Raw genomic sequence first — 14,563 nt, forward strand, 5'->3', positions numbered from 1 at the left:
TTGGTTCGACCCTCTACTCCGGTCGGGAAGAAATGAACCGACTCGCATCCGAGCGGGCCGGGTTTAAAGAGACGATTAACGGAGTGGACGAATCGTCAAGGAGACGATTAACGGCACTTGCGGGCAAGGAACGACTTTTCCGGCGATATTTCGCCCCCATATAGAAATTTCGCCCCCAAATTTTTTTGAATATTTTAACCAATAATTTTGATAAATTTGATACTTATCCTAATCTGATGTAAATATGTGGTAAATTTGAATTATTTCTAAAAATTATTCCATTTAAATTCTCTTACCTAGTCACATTTAATATATTACCTTATGAGGCCTACATCATTAGGACATAATTGGAACGATTATCAAATCACTCTTAAGATTCTTTTATAAGATTCATTAATAATTTAAATTGTTTCCATAAATTATTTCATGTATACACTCTTCCCTAATCACATTTGGCATGTTGACTTTGATAATTTAAATTATTTCTTAATAAATATTTCCATTTAAATCTCCTGCCTAGCCACATTTAATGTGTTACCTTCTCAGGCCTAAATCATTCAGGCATTGTTGGAAAGATTAACTGACGATTCTATTACAAAATATCTTCATAATGTAAATTGTTTCCATAAATTATTTCATGTATATATTCTTCCCTAACCCCATTTGGCATGTTAACTTTTGAGAACTAGATCACTAGAATATAGTTGGTAAGATTGCTCATTAATCTTGATGATTTTGCTATAAAAAGTTATTCTATATAGATTTTCTTCCAAATTACATTTAATACATTAACTATTGAGTCTTGAATCATTGTGATAAAATTGGTAAGATTGTGATACAATCGCGAGAAAATCGCCTAAAAAGTGTAAGAAATAGTATAAAAATCACACACAAAAAAAAAAAAAAAAAATTTCCGAAATATCGCGAAATATCGCGATATCTCGCGATATATCGCCAGATATCGCCGATTTCTCGGCGATATCTGGTAAAGATCGTTTCGCCAGGGGGCGAAACTGGCGAATTTCGCCGATATTTCGGCGAAATTCGCCGAAATTTCTTTCAATGCTTGCGGGAGCAAACGATCGTGCTTACTCAGATAACTGCCACGCTATGATCATGCAGTTATTCATTATCCCACCAACGAACGGATCTATTATCAACGGATCTAATCGTTAAGATAGGACGGCCACCCGAAGAAGGTTTAAGTAAATCCAACGAAAGAGATTCAATGGTAAACACTATATAAGACATGACCTATGTACAAGAGAGGTATCTGAATCGTATTCCTGATAGTCATATTTATACTTTTGTTTTGTGCTCAAGCAGAGCCTTTTATGATCAGTTCATCAACTGACTTAGCCTTCAGAGGTGGACTCCCGACCCCCGTGGTCAGGCCACATTTGACGATTGTTTTTGTAGGTCATTTATCCGTGATCTAAGGGCTGAGCGGATTTTGGACGCATCAGGTATAAACATTGTAATCATTCTCCAACCTCTCCCATTGTTAAATCCTTACTTCACCTCTGGATATTGATATGGAAGAATAGATAAAGTATTTTGTTGATTTGATGTGATGAAACTTCCAATCCCAATGATGAGAATGGATAATCTTAACCCAATGTAGATTTGGAATAGGTAGCTTTATATAAGGTTTGAGTGTGGCCCTAAGGAGATTCGTATGCTTGACCTCAAAACTGGATTTTTATTTGCTGCTGTGGCTGCAACCTACAATGGGCCGTCACAATTGTGCCACATGTACAAATCTAACAGTGTCAAATAGAAGTGCAGATACATACGTAAACATGATTTTTTACGTAAAACCCCTAATTCTACACGATCTAAAACCCCTTTTTCGCAACCCTAGTTGGGGTGTACATATTTGTACAAGTTCTTTTCTACAAGAATGAATGGTTCTTCCATACCCTATTTGGAGATATAGTTTACTGAGCTATTGAATCATTCATGAAACAACTTTAATCTCATCACTTCGATATAGTTCTTCGTTCTAAGTAGATCCCATGTCCAACTTTGATGAACCCATTAGATCACTTCCTCAGAAAAATCAACAAAGACCGCAACTCATTTAATTTATCTTGTCTACTTCACTATCGTCATGTGGAAAAGAACCTGGGAATTCTTATCATTGTGGGTTTTTAGCCAGGAAATCGAACAAGGCTATGGTGCCAAAAGTATAACCACCCAGAAAGCAATTAAAATCCTTGTAGATGCACTAAGACATGCGAAATATAGAATCAAAGTTTACGGATGTCTCGGTTACAGAAAACGACACACGCACGAAAAGAAAAAAAAAGGGACAGCCAAATGCGTAAGATAATCAAAATGCAAATACCAAACAAAGGTAAATAGAAAAAAGAGACGCTCAACAAACACTAATTTCCAACTAAGGTATGGGAGAATCATTGACTTTCGAAGAAAAGAACTTGGAAAAATGTTAATCTGCTACTAGGGCTTGCAAGATGGAGATAAGGATCAGGCTGATCTAGGAGTTTCACTTTTCAAAAAATTATGTTTTTTTGGAATGAGGTTTATCCGGGCTAGCTTGCGCACACCACAACTACATCCTCAAGGCGCTTTTTTTATATAATTAATATAGGCGGGGCAAAGCCCCTGGCCCCGAGGGGATTCGAATTCTGACTTCCTATGTGGAAGCGTTGGTCTTTGTCAACTGAATCCCCCCTCGAGGTTAATTGTGTTTATATATGTATTTCCGCACTCTTGTACTCCACGCAGATGATGCCCTCTTGATGACCTGTTATTAGCTGCAACCGCTGCATCAAAAAAAAAAAATTCCTCAAAACTATGACCTATTGGTCTTTTATTTTATTTTATATTTTATATTTTATATTTTTTATTGGTCTTTTATTTTATTCTATATATATGTGTAGCCGAGTGGATGTGAACCCAGAAGGCCAGAACCTTTCCGTAGTAAGCGGGTCTTCAACTGCTTGGCTAACCCATCATTGGCAAGACCTTTTGGTCTTGTAGGTCTTGAATAACGGAGCCAATTCATTGGGGCTGTTCTGTCGTAGATTTGTCTATAACAGTTTCCATTCTGGTTATTAATTTATTTTCCGTCACTTGTGATAAAAAAGATTCTTAATTAGCGGTATATGATGTGGATACATGCAACTCAGTTTAAGCACTGTAGCTCCTCCGTCCAGGTAACGAACCGAACGGAAACCTGAATTTTATTGTCTGAACAACTTTCTCCCACGTCTCCCTCTCTGTCAAGCGAAGTGTTTGCAGCGACGTCAAAGGTATGTCTCTCTCTGGGTGATTCTCCAAATCGTCTATACATCTTTCTACCTTACTGTACTTTGTCTTCTACATCTGATTGATTGAATTTGACTGATAAGGAGCTGCTAAAGAACCTAATTGAGCTGTATGTTTTGGTTTTATATGGTGAACCTTAGGGATTTTGCATTCGATCTCAGCTCCCATTTTTCCCGTCCCTTTCTGATGCAAGTTTTATTCGATTCAGATTGTTCAGATATCTGCATGATGCTGTTCTATCTGAATTTCCTTAAAAATGATTAGCTTCGTCCAAACCAATCAGCATCTATTTTCGAGTTTTGTTTGATCAGTTTTAGCATATCTAGTTAGGAGACTTCAACGGAAGAGTTTCTTTAATGGTGTGGCGAAGGTGAAGACGTTTGTCAAATGAAATAATGAGTAGCGAGCGAGCGAGAGTCATTGTGTTGAGTGCAGACTCAAGCGATAGTTTATCGTTTATGGTTTTGCGATAATGTCCTGCAAAAACGAGAGATTGCGAAGACGAGAGAGAGCCAGGAATTATAAACTGAACTGAATCTAAGTTGTGAAAACCTGGTAAGCAGAGTCTCAAAGTGTACCTGTCTCATTTTGTCTCCGTCCTATTATTTTCACTCCAACCAAGGGAGAACCCGAGATTTCCCTCCTTCCGGCCCCTTCTCCGTCTGACTCAATAGAGAACCCTCGACCCATCTACCCTTTTTCTTCATCTCTTACTTCGAAGCTCGGTTGAAGTTACAAAAGGATGCAGAGGATCTCTCCATGTTTAGATTTTAAAAGTTGCTTGTGAGCAGCTGATTGCTCTGCTTCTTGATTTTTCATGGTGTTGAGGATTCTTTCCTCATTGCCTATTTGACTTCTTATATTTTTTCGCTTATTTTAATAAAATGACCCTTAGAGAAAAAAAGAAAAGGTTTCTACCTCTCTGTCTGATTAAAGGGAGTACCTATGAGTCCGTCTCCACTCTCTATTATCCTGCGTTCCGGTTCTCTCTCTATCCTCCTGAAGCTCCCTCTCACAACCCCCTGCTCTCTTCGAGTTCTCTTGCATGACCCGGTCCCCAATTATCACATTACCATCCTCTCTGAGATATGAGCCTAACTTTTTTACCGTCTCCCTGCCATTGCACTACTGATTCTGAAATTCAATTTTGCCATCTCCTTTCTTGTCTTCCCCAACCTTGACTGTTGGTACCTCTCCCTTTCCCAGATCTTCTCACTGATCTCCATCATCACTTGATTTCCTGGCCCCAGTAGCGAGTTCCCAACTGCTGCTATTGCATGGTTCTGGACCTTCTGGTAGGGGCTGTGCCAAAATATCCAGCCCTGGGGACTCCTCTGTTGTAAAGGATAACCTACATACTTGGCCTTTTATTGGTTCAGATATCATAATCACAAACCCATTTTTGTTTTTGTGGTCTTTTTATGTTACTTATCTTTGGTTACCAACTGGAAGTGAACGCATTTGTCTCTTTTGATCCATTTTGCCTTGCTTGATATATTGTAAACTTGATTGCATTACATCTTGTCTTTCCATCAACTGGTGTCTGAGTTACTTCCTAAGTTATTTATTCAGCTGCTGATACATGTTTCTAAAACCATAATACTGTGGATCTTTTGAATAGTAGTACATTTTTTGGATTAATATACGTTTAGCAGTTTATTTGTTTCTGGTCTGGTCATTTGGTTTTCTTAGACATAGCATGTCTAAGTTCCTAAATGTGTTTTGTATTAATTCTTTACCAAGTTCTTTTTGGTAAATTCATTTGCTACATTCAGTACCATAGTTTTGTAAATTTTAAAGGTAACCATCTTATCTTAGTCATTGATGGTTTAGGAACTGATTAATCTGTCTCTATTGGTTGCTTTGTTCTACTGGTTATCTTAGCTTTAGATTTCCCTGTATTAGTTGATTTTCTGTTAATTTGCATCATCTAATCTATGCAATAAGAGAGTTATGTAAGATTTCAGCAATAAGAGAGTTATGTAAGATTTGGTGTCTTCATTGGATAATATGGCAAATCAAATTCTTATGAGACAGATTTTGAATTCCCTAGATAATCTTCCGTGGAGCCATTCTATGACATTTAAATACTGAGTGTGCTTTATTCTTTGCAGAATACTATTGACAGTTACTGTTTGAGATGTATCGATCTGTGGTGAAGCGCTTCCTTGGCATCCCAGCAAATCGACGACTTGTACTTTCTCCAATCAGCACCAATTTTTCTTGTTTCTCTACTGACTCCAATACTCAACCCTTGAAACAGACAGACCCTGTTCATCCCCCAGAACAAACACAAACCGGAAATTCTGCATCAGCAACAACAGCAGCTGCTAAATTCAGTAATGAAGAAGCACATTCTGCATCTGCAACATCAGGAGCAACTGCATCTGGAAAAGAACAATCTCAGGAGAGACAGACCTCCAGAGGAGTGCGACAACCACGAGTTGAGTATGAAGAGGAGCAAGCATGTGTCCTTCAGGCAGCTCTTCCTCATGTGGTTAGTGCACCCCAATTTATTTTTACCGTATTGTCTGTGAAGTTGTCAGCATAGAACAAAATTCCATCGAAACTTGAGAAAGTTTCCATCGAAATTTCCCATTTTGGAAAATGCAAAACGAAACTCATGAGGACCGAAAAAAAGTCCTCAGTTTTGATCGAAATTGTCGAAATTTCGTTGAAACTTGTCGAAACCTCGAAACTTGTCAAAACTTGGTTCAACCCAGTTGGACCAGCTGGTTCATGAGGAAAAAAATTCCCAAATTTCGTGGGAAACTTGGGAAATTTCGTGGAAACCTGGGAAATTTTGTGGAAACTTGGGATTTTTCCTGTAAATTTTGTAGCTTTTCCAAATTTTCAATTTTTTTGTTTATTTCATGTTTCCCCAAATACCCACGACAAATACCCCCTCCATCAGGACTTCCCTATCCAAAGTACGTATTCCCTCAGGTTGGTTATCTTAAGCATATTGATGACCAGACTCATAAAGTTACAGTTGTCAATTAACTTGAGAACCATAGGCATAAAATGTCATGGGATGTCTATATTTATTGATTGGAGGAGAGGATGTTGCAGGCGTAGTACTACTCAGCTCATAGGATGAATCCACTCTTGGCACTCATCTTAACACTAAGTTGTATTTTCCTTTTATTGTCAACTATTTTGAAGTTAGAAATTATATATTGAATGTTATGTGTTTAAGTAGTAAAGTTTATAATGTACTTTTTGGACAACTCTACATTGATGTTATGTACATTGAATGACATATCTACATTGATTTTTTTAGCGAAATACAACAAATGTATTCTTTATACTCCAATTAGCTTAAATACAGGATTCTACCCCAAAATACTCCCTAAAACATGTCGAAACTTGTATGGAAAAGTCCTCGGTTTCCTCGAAATTTCCCAAGTTTCCACCTAAGTTTCCCATTTTCACCCGGTCAAAACTTGAGTTTCTCTCGAATTTTTTTACCATGGTTGTCAGTATGATGTTTGATTAGACCGGTTCTCGTTTGTGTGTGTGTGTATGTTGTTATTATCGGTTAATATCATAGCATAGTGCTGTGTCTGATATGTTAATGTAGATAGAGGTCAACTACTCAATTCAATACGAATAAACGACGCCTATCCCAAGTGAATGGGGTCAGATACATTGGTGTTCTATCTCTATCAGCTCCATTCAAAGATTTTCTATTGTGCTTGTTAATAATCCTAAGCTATGTATGTCTTTCCTCACCACTTCTCCTATTTTATTTTAGGCCTAACGCTGACCATTTCCATTTCCACTCCTCTAATCATATCATTTCTCTGCTCTTTATTTGAGAATTTAAAGCCTTTGGTGTATGTGTCTGTGGCACCCCAAAAAACCTTCTCTTTACTTCCTCACTCCTGGTTGATCCTAATTTTTGCATTCCTTGTTTGGTCTTTTTTTACTTCTACTATATATCCCTTTCAACTTCCTCAATTCAGTGACTAAGTTCTGCGTCAATGTTGTTTCGTCACTGTCCAACATTTAGTTTCATACATCATAGCTATTTGTGTCCTAAATTTTCTACTCAATTTTTAAATGAAAACGTCAATCACGCATCACTTCGAATGCACCACTCCACTTAATCGACCTTGTTTAAATTTTTTTTTTGTGCAACATCATCCTTTTTCTCCTCCTTTATTTCTGATTCAACTTAAGTACCTAAAATGATCAGTTTGTGACAATCCTCAATCATCAATTTCCTTTTTCCCACTTCGACTCCGATTTTGCAAACTCCAGGGGAGGATGCAATTGAGAGTAAAGGAGAAGAAAATTATATACTAGTTAACAGATTCCTATTCTACGTTGTCCTCTTAAAGGTTAACAGGAGAAGAGTTCAAGGATAACAAATTCTTATTCTAAATTATCTCTGTGCCTTTTCATATCATAATAGGTTTAAGAAGCTGACTTTGATTGTGGAAAGGCATAAGAAATTGGACCTCAGAATTTAGATTATGGAACAACAACAGTAGCAATAAGTCAGCATTATCCTAAACTAACTGGGGTCAGCTACATGGATCCTTGCCCTCCAATCAGCGTTTTCTGAGCTCATTCTTGATACAGGGCCAAAGCTATGCATGCATATCCTCGCCACTACTCAGATTATTTTAGGTCTGCCTTTGGCTCTTGAAGTTCCTTTAATCTGCTTTTACCCAAATAAGTTCCTTCAATCTCTACCAGATCGCTCCTCTGTACTGGAAATTCCAAAGGCTCCCATAGAACACGGTCATGCCACCTCAAACAACTTGCTTGTAGCTTATCATGTATTGGAGCTACTCCAAATCAGCTCATATTCGTTCCTTTATCCTTTTAGTTTTGCCACTCATCTCAACATCCTCATCTATGCTACACTGAGTTTCTCTATATGATGTTGCATAATTGCCCCACATTTTGCATCATAAATCATAGCTGATTGCATGATTGTCCGTCCTATAAAATGTTCCTTTAAGTTTAAAGAAATTAACTGATGACACAACACCCTGGACGCACCTCTCCACTTCATCCATCCTATTCTAGTTCAGTATGAGATACCATTGTCCATATCACCTTTTTCTATTTATGATTGAACTCAAATGGAAAGAATAGTTTGATTTTCAGCTTACAGATATGTCCAATGGAAAATATTTCTTTGTGAATTTGAGTGTTCTGAACCTAGTTATGATATTTGCCAAGTTGTATCAACCTGTAACAAAAATGACAGTACTAAAAGAGAAGTAAAAATTAAACTATGGAAGAGGGGGATTCGATTGGAGAAATATAATAGGATGTGAGGGGGAAAACAGGGATTTGATGGGATAAAATTGAAGAGAGAGAAGATATAAGGTACCAAGAGAAACAAGTTTCAAAGAGAAAATTCCAGTTGCCATCGGTTAGAATCAGTATGGCAGAAGCTAAGCTGTCTTCAGCTGCCAGAATATTACAGCAATTAGCACATGATTTTTTTGTTTGTGATCTCCTACATATATGATTCTAAATCCTTAACTCAAACATAGCTTAAGACAATAAGACATGGACCAACTATGAGACTATCCAGACCCATAGAGCTAAAAATAATAAACTTTCTAAGGGCCTGTTTGGTTACATGAGTCTGGAGATTTCAAATATCTAGAGATTTCAAATCTATAGACTTCAAATCTATGGAGTCATAATTTATAAAATTAAGTGTTTGGTTGTGGAATGAAATCAGTGGATTCATCCTAAAAAACTATTTAATCGACGTGATTTTTGTGAATGTGCAAATGTATAGCTTTTTTGAAATCTCTGGATTTCACCCCTTGCCCATAAATCTACAGATTCACGTTTTTAGTGTAAAAAGGTGAATCTATAGAATTCATGAATCTAGAGATTTTTACAACCAAACGGGTATAATTCTTAGATGCATGAATCCAGAGATTTGAAATCTCTGGATTCATGTAACCAAACAGGCCCTAAAGAATCGAATAGAAAATCATGACTGGGTGGACCCTCATTTCAATGAGAAAAGGTTATAAAGTGCCGTGTTACTTACATGACGAATCGCCAAATTTGCCCCCGAATTGCCTACTGAAGCCTTATTTTGGTCCAAAAGAGGCTTGGATCTTGAACTGAACTGGCTTCCATATTTGGTCCAGTTTCTCAATCCAATCAAGAGCCATGATGCCATATCTAAGCCATTAATTGTCCCACTGTGCTACTGGAGAAAATAGGCTGAATTCAGTGACCAATCAAATTACTTTTTTGTGCTGTTTAGAATTGGAGTTGTAAGTTTAACTTGTGAAGATATGTAGTTTGTTTGTGAACTAGGTGAAGTTCTCATGTTGTGTTGAAATGCAGATCAGATTGGGATGGACTGAAACAGCCTTGATTACAGGGGCAAGGGAGGTTGGAGTCTCTCCTGCAATTGTTGGATCTTTCCCCAGGAAAGAAGCTGTACTTGTAGAGGTACAAACCTCTTCTCCCATTCTTTTGGTTCTGTTTTTTCCTGTTGTTGTTGTTGTTTTTTATTTTTTTTTATTAAATACATTTGTGCTGGAAGTATGGAACTATGTGGATCTGTCTGAAGTTTCATGTTGGTAAAGCCCCATTAATATTTAGATTTGTGAGATGCAATTGGTTTGAGGTCATAACTGCTCACTAATTCATCTGGAGTGATAGCATAATTAGTCCAATTTTTTTGTGAGCATTTCTCATATTGCTGCATCACTCCAAAGAAACTCCATTCAAACTTCAATGTACTTTTGTTAGTAGCCCCATAAGACAGTATTTTCTAGTTTCCTTTACTGAGGTAATTGAGAGTTTCATCATCACTGGATATTAGATATTTCCTGTGTTCAGACTTCCTTATCTTCAGTGTTGGTTGTTTCTTCATCTTATCTTTGGGCATGAATATTAGATATTTCCTGTGTTCAGACTTCTTTATCTTCAGTGTTGGTTGTTTCTTCATCTTATCTTTGGGTTTGGGTGGAGGAGGATCAGAAACAAAAGATAAACTTTACTAGAAGAAAGGGTGGGAAAGAACTCACCTCAACTAAGCCTTTTGCAACTAAACAGGGTGATGTTACCAGCCCCCAACCAGTCCCAAAGAGCCCAGAAGAGGGCCCAAGCCCATCCGTGGAAACAGGGCCCAACTAAAAGGGGCCGAATCTGTCCGGGGGTAGAATGGCAATTTTTCTACCTCTCAATCAAGTATTATTGATTGACCGAGTCCAGTTTTAGTTAGGAAAATTAATTCTGTTTTTTATTTCATAATTTAGGGTCTTAGTAGTTGAGTTAAGTTGGTATCTGTTTGAGTATGAGTTGTTCAAGATAGGGTTTTCTAAAATTAGAAATCTTATCTTAAGAAGTGGTCTTATTTTAGTCAAGTTCTAATCAAGTAGTGTTGGATCCCAAATGGGTAAGGGAATCCTTTTTTGAATTCAATTCAGTTCTAAGGGCTGTAAATTATTTCTCAGTCTTGATTATTGAATAAACCTGAGTTTGAGAGTTTGGCTTGTAGAAGTCATGGGATCCTGAGGGACACCCTATGGCTGGGTATTTGTGAACTATTCCTCAACTTCAAGGTTCTCTTCACATCTTCAAGCATTGCAGCCGCAGAATTTCTGCAAGAATCTTCATTCACAAGCAAGTAAGAAACCACATCCCCAACCCCAACTTCCTCTCTCTTTGACCGCAGCCTTCACAGCCCCATCCCCTCAACCCCAAACCTTGAAACCCCACCCAAGCCCATGCAAATTATTCCAGTCCCTTTCCCTTCACTTTCCCCTGCACCCAAGTCCTTCCCCAGGCTTCCACCTTCATTAGAATAGCAGGAACCCCTAGTCTTCACTTCTAACCTCAGTTTCCCTAGATCAGACCTATTTTTGGAGTTAGAATTTTTCTGCACTCCATCTTCTTTAAGTGAAGTTGCAGAATTTTTTTGAATTTTCAGAAAACTCTAAACCTTCGTACCTCAGCCTTACCTTCTCTGAAACAGTTCCCCAATCTGCAGGGCAGTGACTTCCTAGTTCTAAACTGCAGAACAGCAGCCATTCCCCAAAACCTTAATCCTAGCTGACTCCCAGTTGACCTAGGACTTGAATTTCCCATTTTGAAATCCTATAAAATTTCAGACCTGAATTTGCATTCCCAGCAGCTTTATTGGCTCCTAAACCCCTTGGCTGAAAAATCTAAGCCCCTTATTGCATGCTGGTTCTAATTTAGAATATCCTGAAATCTAACCCTAAACCCTGGGTTACATCATAGGGTCAGCTTTACAAGTGCTATTTTCCCATTGCTGCTCTTTAAGGCCATTGTTGAGGTCAACCAAAGCCATTCATAGCTCTCGGTATTTCTTCCTAAGTACCTTTTGACCTACCCTTGGCCTTTAACTCTTCTTGTGTGTATTATATTGCTCCATACTGTTGTGCTCAAATTCCTCTGTTGCGAGTTTCCATTCCATGCCAAACAACTCACCTTAAACCTATTTCAATTAGAGATGCTTAGAAATCGAATCAATAGAAGAGGATGCATGGGAGACCACGCCTGACCTAAGAGAAACAAAACCCCCCGTCCAAATCATACCCTCCTGAACTCCCAGCAATCCAACCACAGGCTCAATGCCCATATGGAATATTACAATAGTTAAACCTGTGATCTCCTTATTCCAAATAAAGAAAAAATACCAAAAAGCATGTTCATCTCCTCTTGGTTAGAACACACACAAAGTTTTGTTACATCAATGTTGCTTTGTTGTTGATCCACATCTGGGTAGCCTTCTACTATTGCATCCACCCAGCTATCCCCTACATTTTCTAGATATGATCTTCCACTCCAAACCTCAGGGCCTGGAGATTGTCCAGTGAAGTGGAGTTTTCTCCCCTAGTGGTGAAAGTCAATGATTGGAATAAGTTGCCCTTTTTCCACAACAATTTTTATAAGTGATGATAATGGGGTTCTCACATAGTGTTGGTTGCCCTAGATCCAAACAAGGTGAGGTTGCATACCAGTTTCTTGTCTCCCTAAGATGAATCCAACTGTAGCATGCATTTGAGATTTTCACCCAGTACTTAGATGTGGCCTTATTGCTTCTCAACTGGTCACTATCGTTAGCAGCAAATTTAAAGGTTGGAAACCCTTATGTTTGTTTTTCCAATTGTTTTTGGTTTACCTATAAACTCTATGCAAGTCTGGCTGTACAGAGGGTACTGATGAGAAAGTTTGTCTGGTTTATTATGTCTTCTAGTATTGAATGATATAGTGGATATCTTTGTGAATACCTTCACCTCTTATCCACTGGTTTCTGTGCGTTAGGCTTATTAATCTGGGTGTTCGACTCCTGATTACAGTATATGTTCCTTATTTAGGTTATGCTGAGAGTATTCTAGCTCCTTTACCATCTAACCAGGAGATGTTTCTTTAATTTATTGAATGCTTTTTTTAGTTTCTCAGATTCATGTGATCTAATTTTCTTTCTTCTTTTCTTCTTTTCTTCTTTTTTTTGGAATACAGTTTTTCATGGATGAATGCTTACAGAGGCTTATTGATATAATCGACTCAGGAGAGGAGTTGAGAAATTTAATACCCAGTGAATGTGTATCAAGACTTATTCGGATTCGCCTGGAAATGCAAGCTCCCTACATATCAAAATGGCCTCAAGCACTTAGCATCCAGGTTCTATTATCTTCTGTCATTATTAAGCTTTAAGAGGTCGAATCACCAAGACCAATTGCTGAATTCTTGTGTACCAATTTTTGTTTACACATATTGACAGGCACAACCGATGAATATCCCAACCAGTTTTAAGCAGAGGGCCATGCTGGTTGATGAAATATTGCAAGCTACTGGTGACCAGGCCTCTGATATTGACTGGTACTTAAAGCGTACGGTCATTGGGGGGATATATTCAACATCTGAGGTGTACATGCTGACAGATAATTCTCCAGGTATGTTTTCTTCTTATTTGACATAGGTTTATAAAGCACTTTTGTGGTAGCTATGGAGTAAATGAATGACACTTAACCCCGACCCAGAGGTTTTTTTTTGGGGGGATGATTGGGGGGGCTGATTTAGGGTACAGCATTTTCATTTCCTCTTTGGTATGTCAAATTGCTCTAGATTTTCGGGACACGTGGCATTTCATGGATGGTCGAGTAAAAGATGCTTTTGACATCGGGAAGACTGTCCAAGAGGTAAGCTCTAAACGCCTGTTTCATTTCTTTTCTTTATCTGAATTCCATTGCTGCATCAATGCGGCTCCTGGAATGGTGGATGGTGCCATGATCCCTTCTCTCTGCTTGGAACTTCTGCAGGCAAAGTATTTGGCGGAAACTGTTGGTGCAGGAATTGGGAACCCATTACAGGATATCATGAAAAGAGTTTTACAACGATAGATAAATCACTGGGCAGATCCAACCGATAACTCTTCCTCATCTCTGATCCTAGACTAATGTTGTTGTTTTCAATCTTTGACTACATACATCTGCATTATCCGAGTGTAAAAAAAAAATCTGTTAAATCTTGTATCTTCTTTTATTGGTTAATTGGTTCACTATAGGACCTAGTGAAGAGTATGGAGGTGAACCAGTTGAGCTTAGTAGCATTCCACTGTTAGAAACTGAGTTTATCTTCGAGTGATAGATTTTTGGCTTTACGTTGAAGGTCCTGTTTGGAGTGAAGTTCAGGGCAAATGTGGTGCTTAAGGCAAAATAAAACATATGAAGCGGCTGTTAGGTCAATTGTGGCATTCTATCGGTATTCAATGCTGTATTTGGTGGAGCTGATGGGAGAATCTCCTGAGTATGAATGCTGTCTCCTAATAACAATGATGATCAAGGCCATTGTCATCTTCCTCGTAATAATTCCCACAGGATCCTAATCCGGTTGCACACCCAGTGGTTATGTAATATAGCAATCTTTCTCGGTTGTGTTAGCTTAGCTGCTTTTATTTTTGTAGTTATTGAAATCTCAGGAAAGGAAATGAGTCACCCGAATCATGTATTCAAGTTGACTGAGGTTGCATGTTCAAGTTCACCGGAGGCCTTTAAATGTGCACCGGAGGCCTTTAAATGTGCATATACGGATAAGTAATTATCGATTTAATCCAGAGAAAAGTAGACATGGCAGCCTCTTAGAGGTAGTAAGTACAAAGATAGGTTTTTTTTTTTGGAATTGGGTTCATTCGGGCCAGTTTGCGCACACCATGACTACATCCTCAAGGTGCTTTTTTATATAATTAATATAGGTGGGGTTTCACCCTGGCCCCGAGGGGATTCGAACTCTGACCTCT

General features: G+C 38.3%; 1 protein-coding gene across 1 annotated transcript; it reads left to right on the forward strand.

Moving 5' to 3' along the window:
* The first annotated feature begins 3,130 nt into the window (after positions 1–3,130).
* Positions 3,131–14,339, forward strand: LOC149005518 (uncharacterized). The gene is made up of 7 exons (XM_089168637.1): positions 3,131–3,278; positions 5,409–5,791; positions 9,634–9,741; positions 12,787–12,948; positions 13,049–13,220; positions 13,393–13,466; positions 13,587–14,339. The coding sequence occupies exons 2-7, from the start codon at positions 5,435–5,437 to the stop codon at positions 13,665–13,667; spliced, it is 954 nt and encodes a 317-aa protein (XP_089024763.1). The 5' UTR covers positions 3,131–3,278; positions 5,409–5,434; the 3' UTR covers positions 13,668–14,339.
* The last annotated feature ends 224 nt before the right edge of the window (positions 14,340–14,563 follow it).

This window comes from Hakea prostrata, chromosome 9, assembly GCF_041222555.1.
Source record: "Hakea prostrata isolate BN-2017 chromosome 9, UWA_Hpros_2, whole genome shotgun sequence".
NCBI lineage: Eukaryota > Viridiplantae > Streptophyta > Magnoliopsida > Proteales > Proteaceae > Hakea > Hakea prostrata.

Bases quoted from the DNA above. Each gene is read 5' to 3' on its own strand.
- LOC149005518 (XM_089168637.1), top strand. From the start codon at position 5,435: ATGTATCGATCTGTGGTGAAGCGCTTCCTTGGCATCCCAGCAAATCGA. The intron at 9,742-12,786 runs GTACAAACCTCT...TTTGGAATACAG, and splicing joins AAGAAGCTGTACTTGTAGAG to TTTTTCATGGATGAATGCTT. The intron at 13,221-13,392 runs GTATGTTTTCTT...AAATTGCTCTAG, and splicing joins GCTGACAGATAATTCTCCAG to ATTTTCGGGACACGTGGCAT.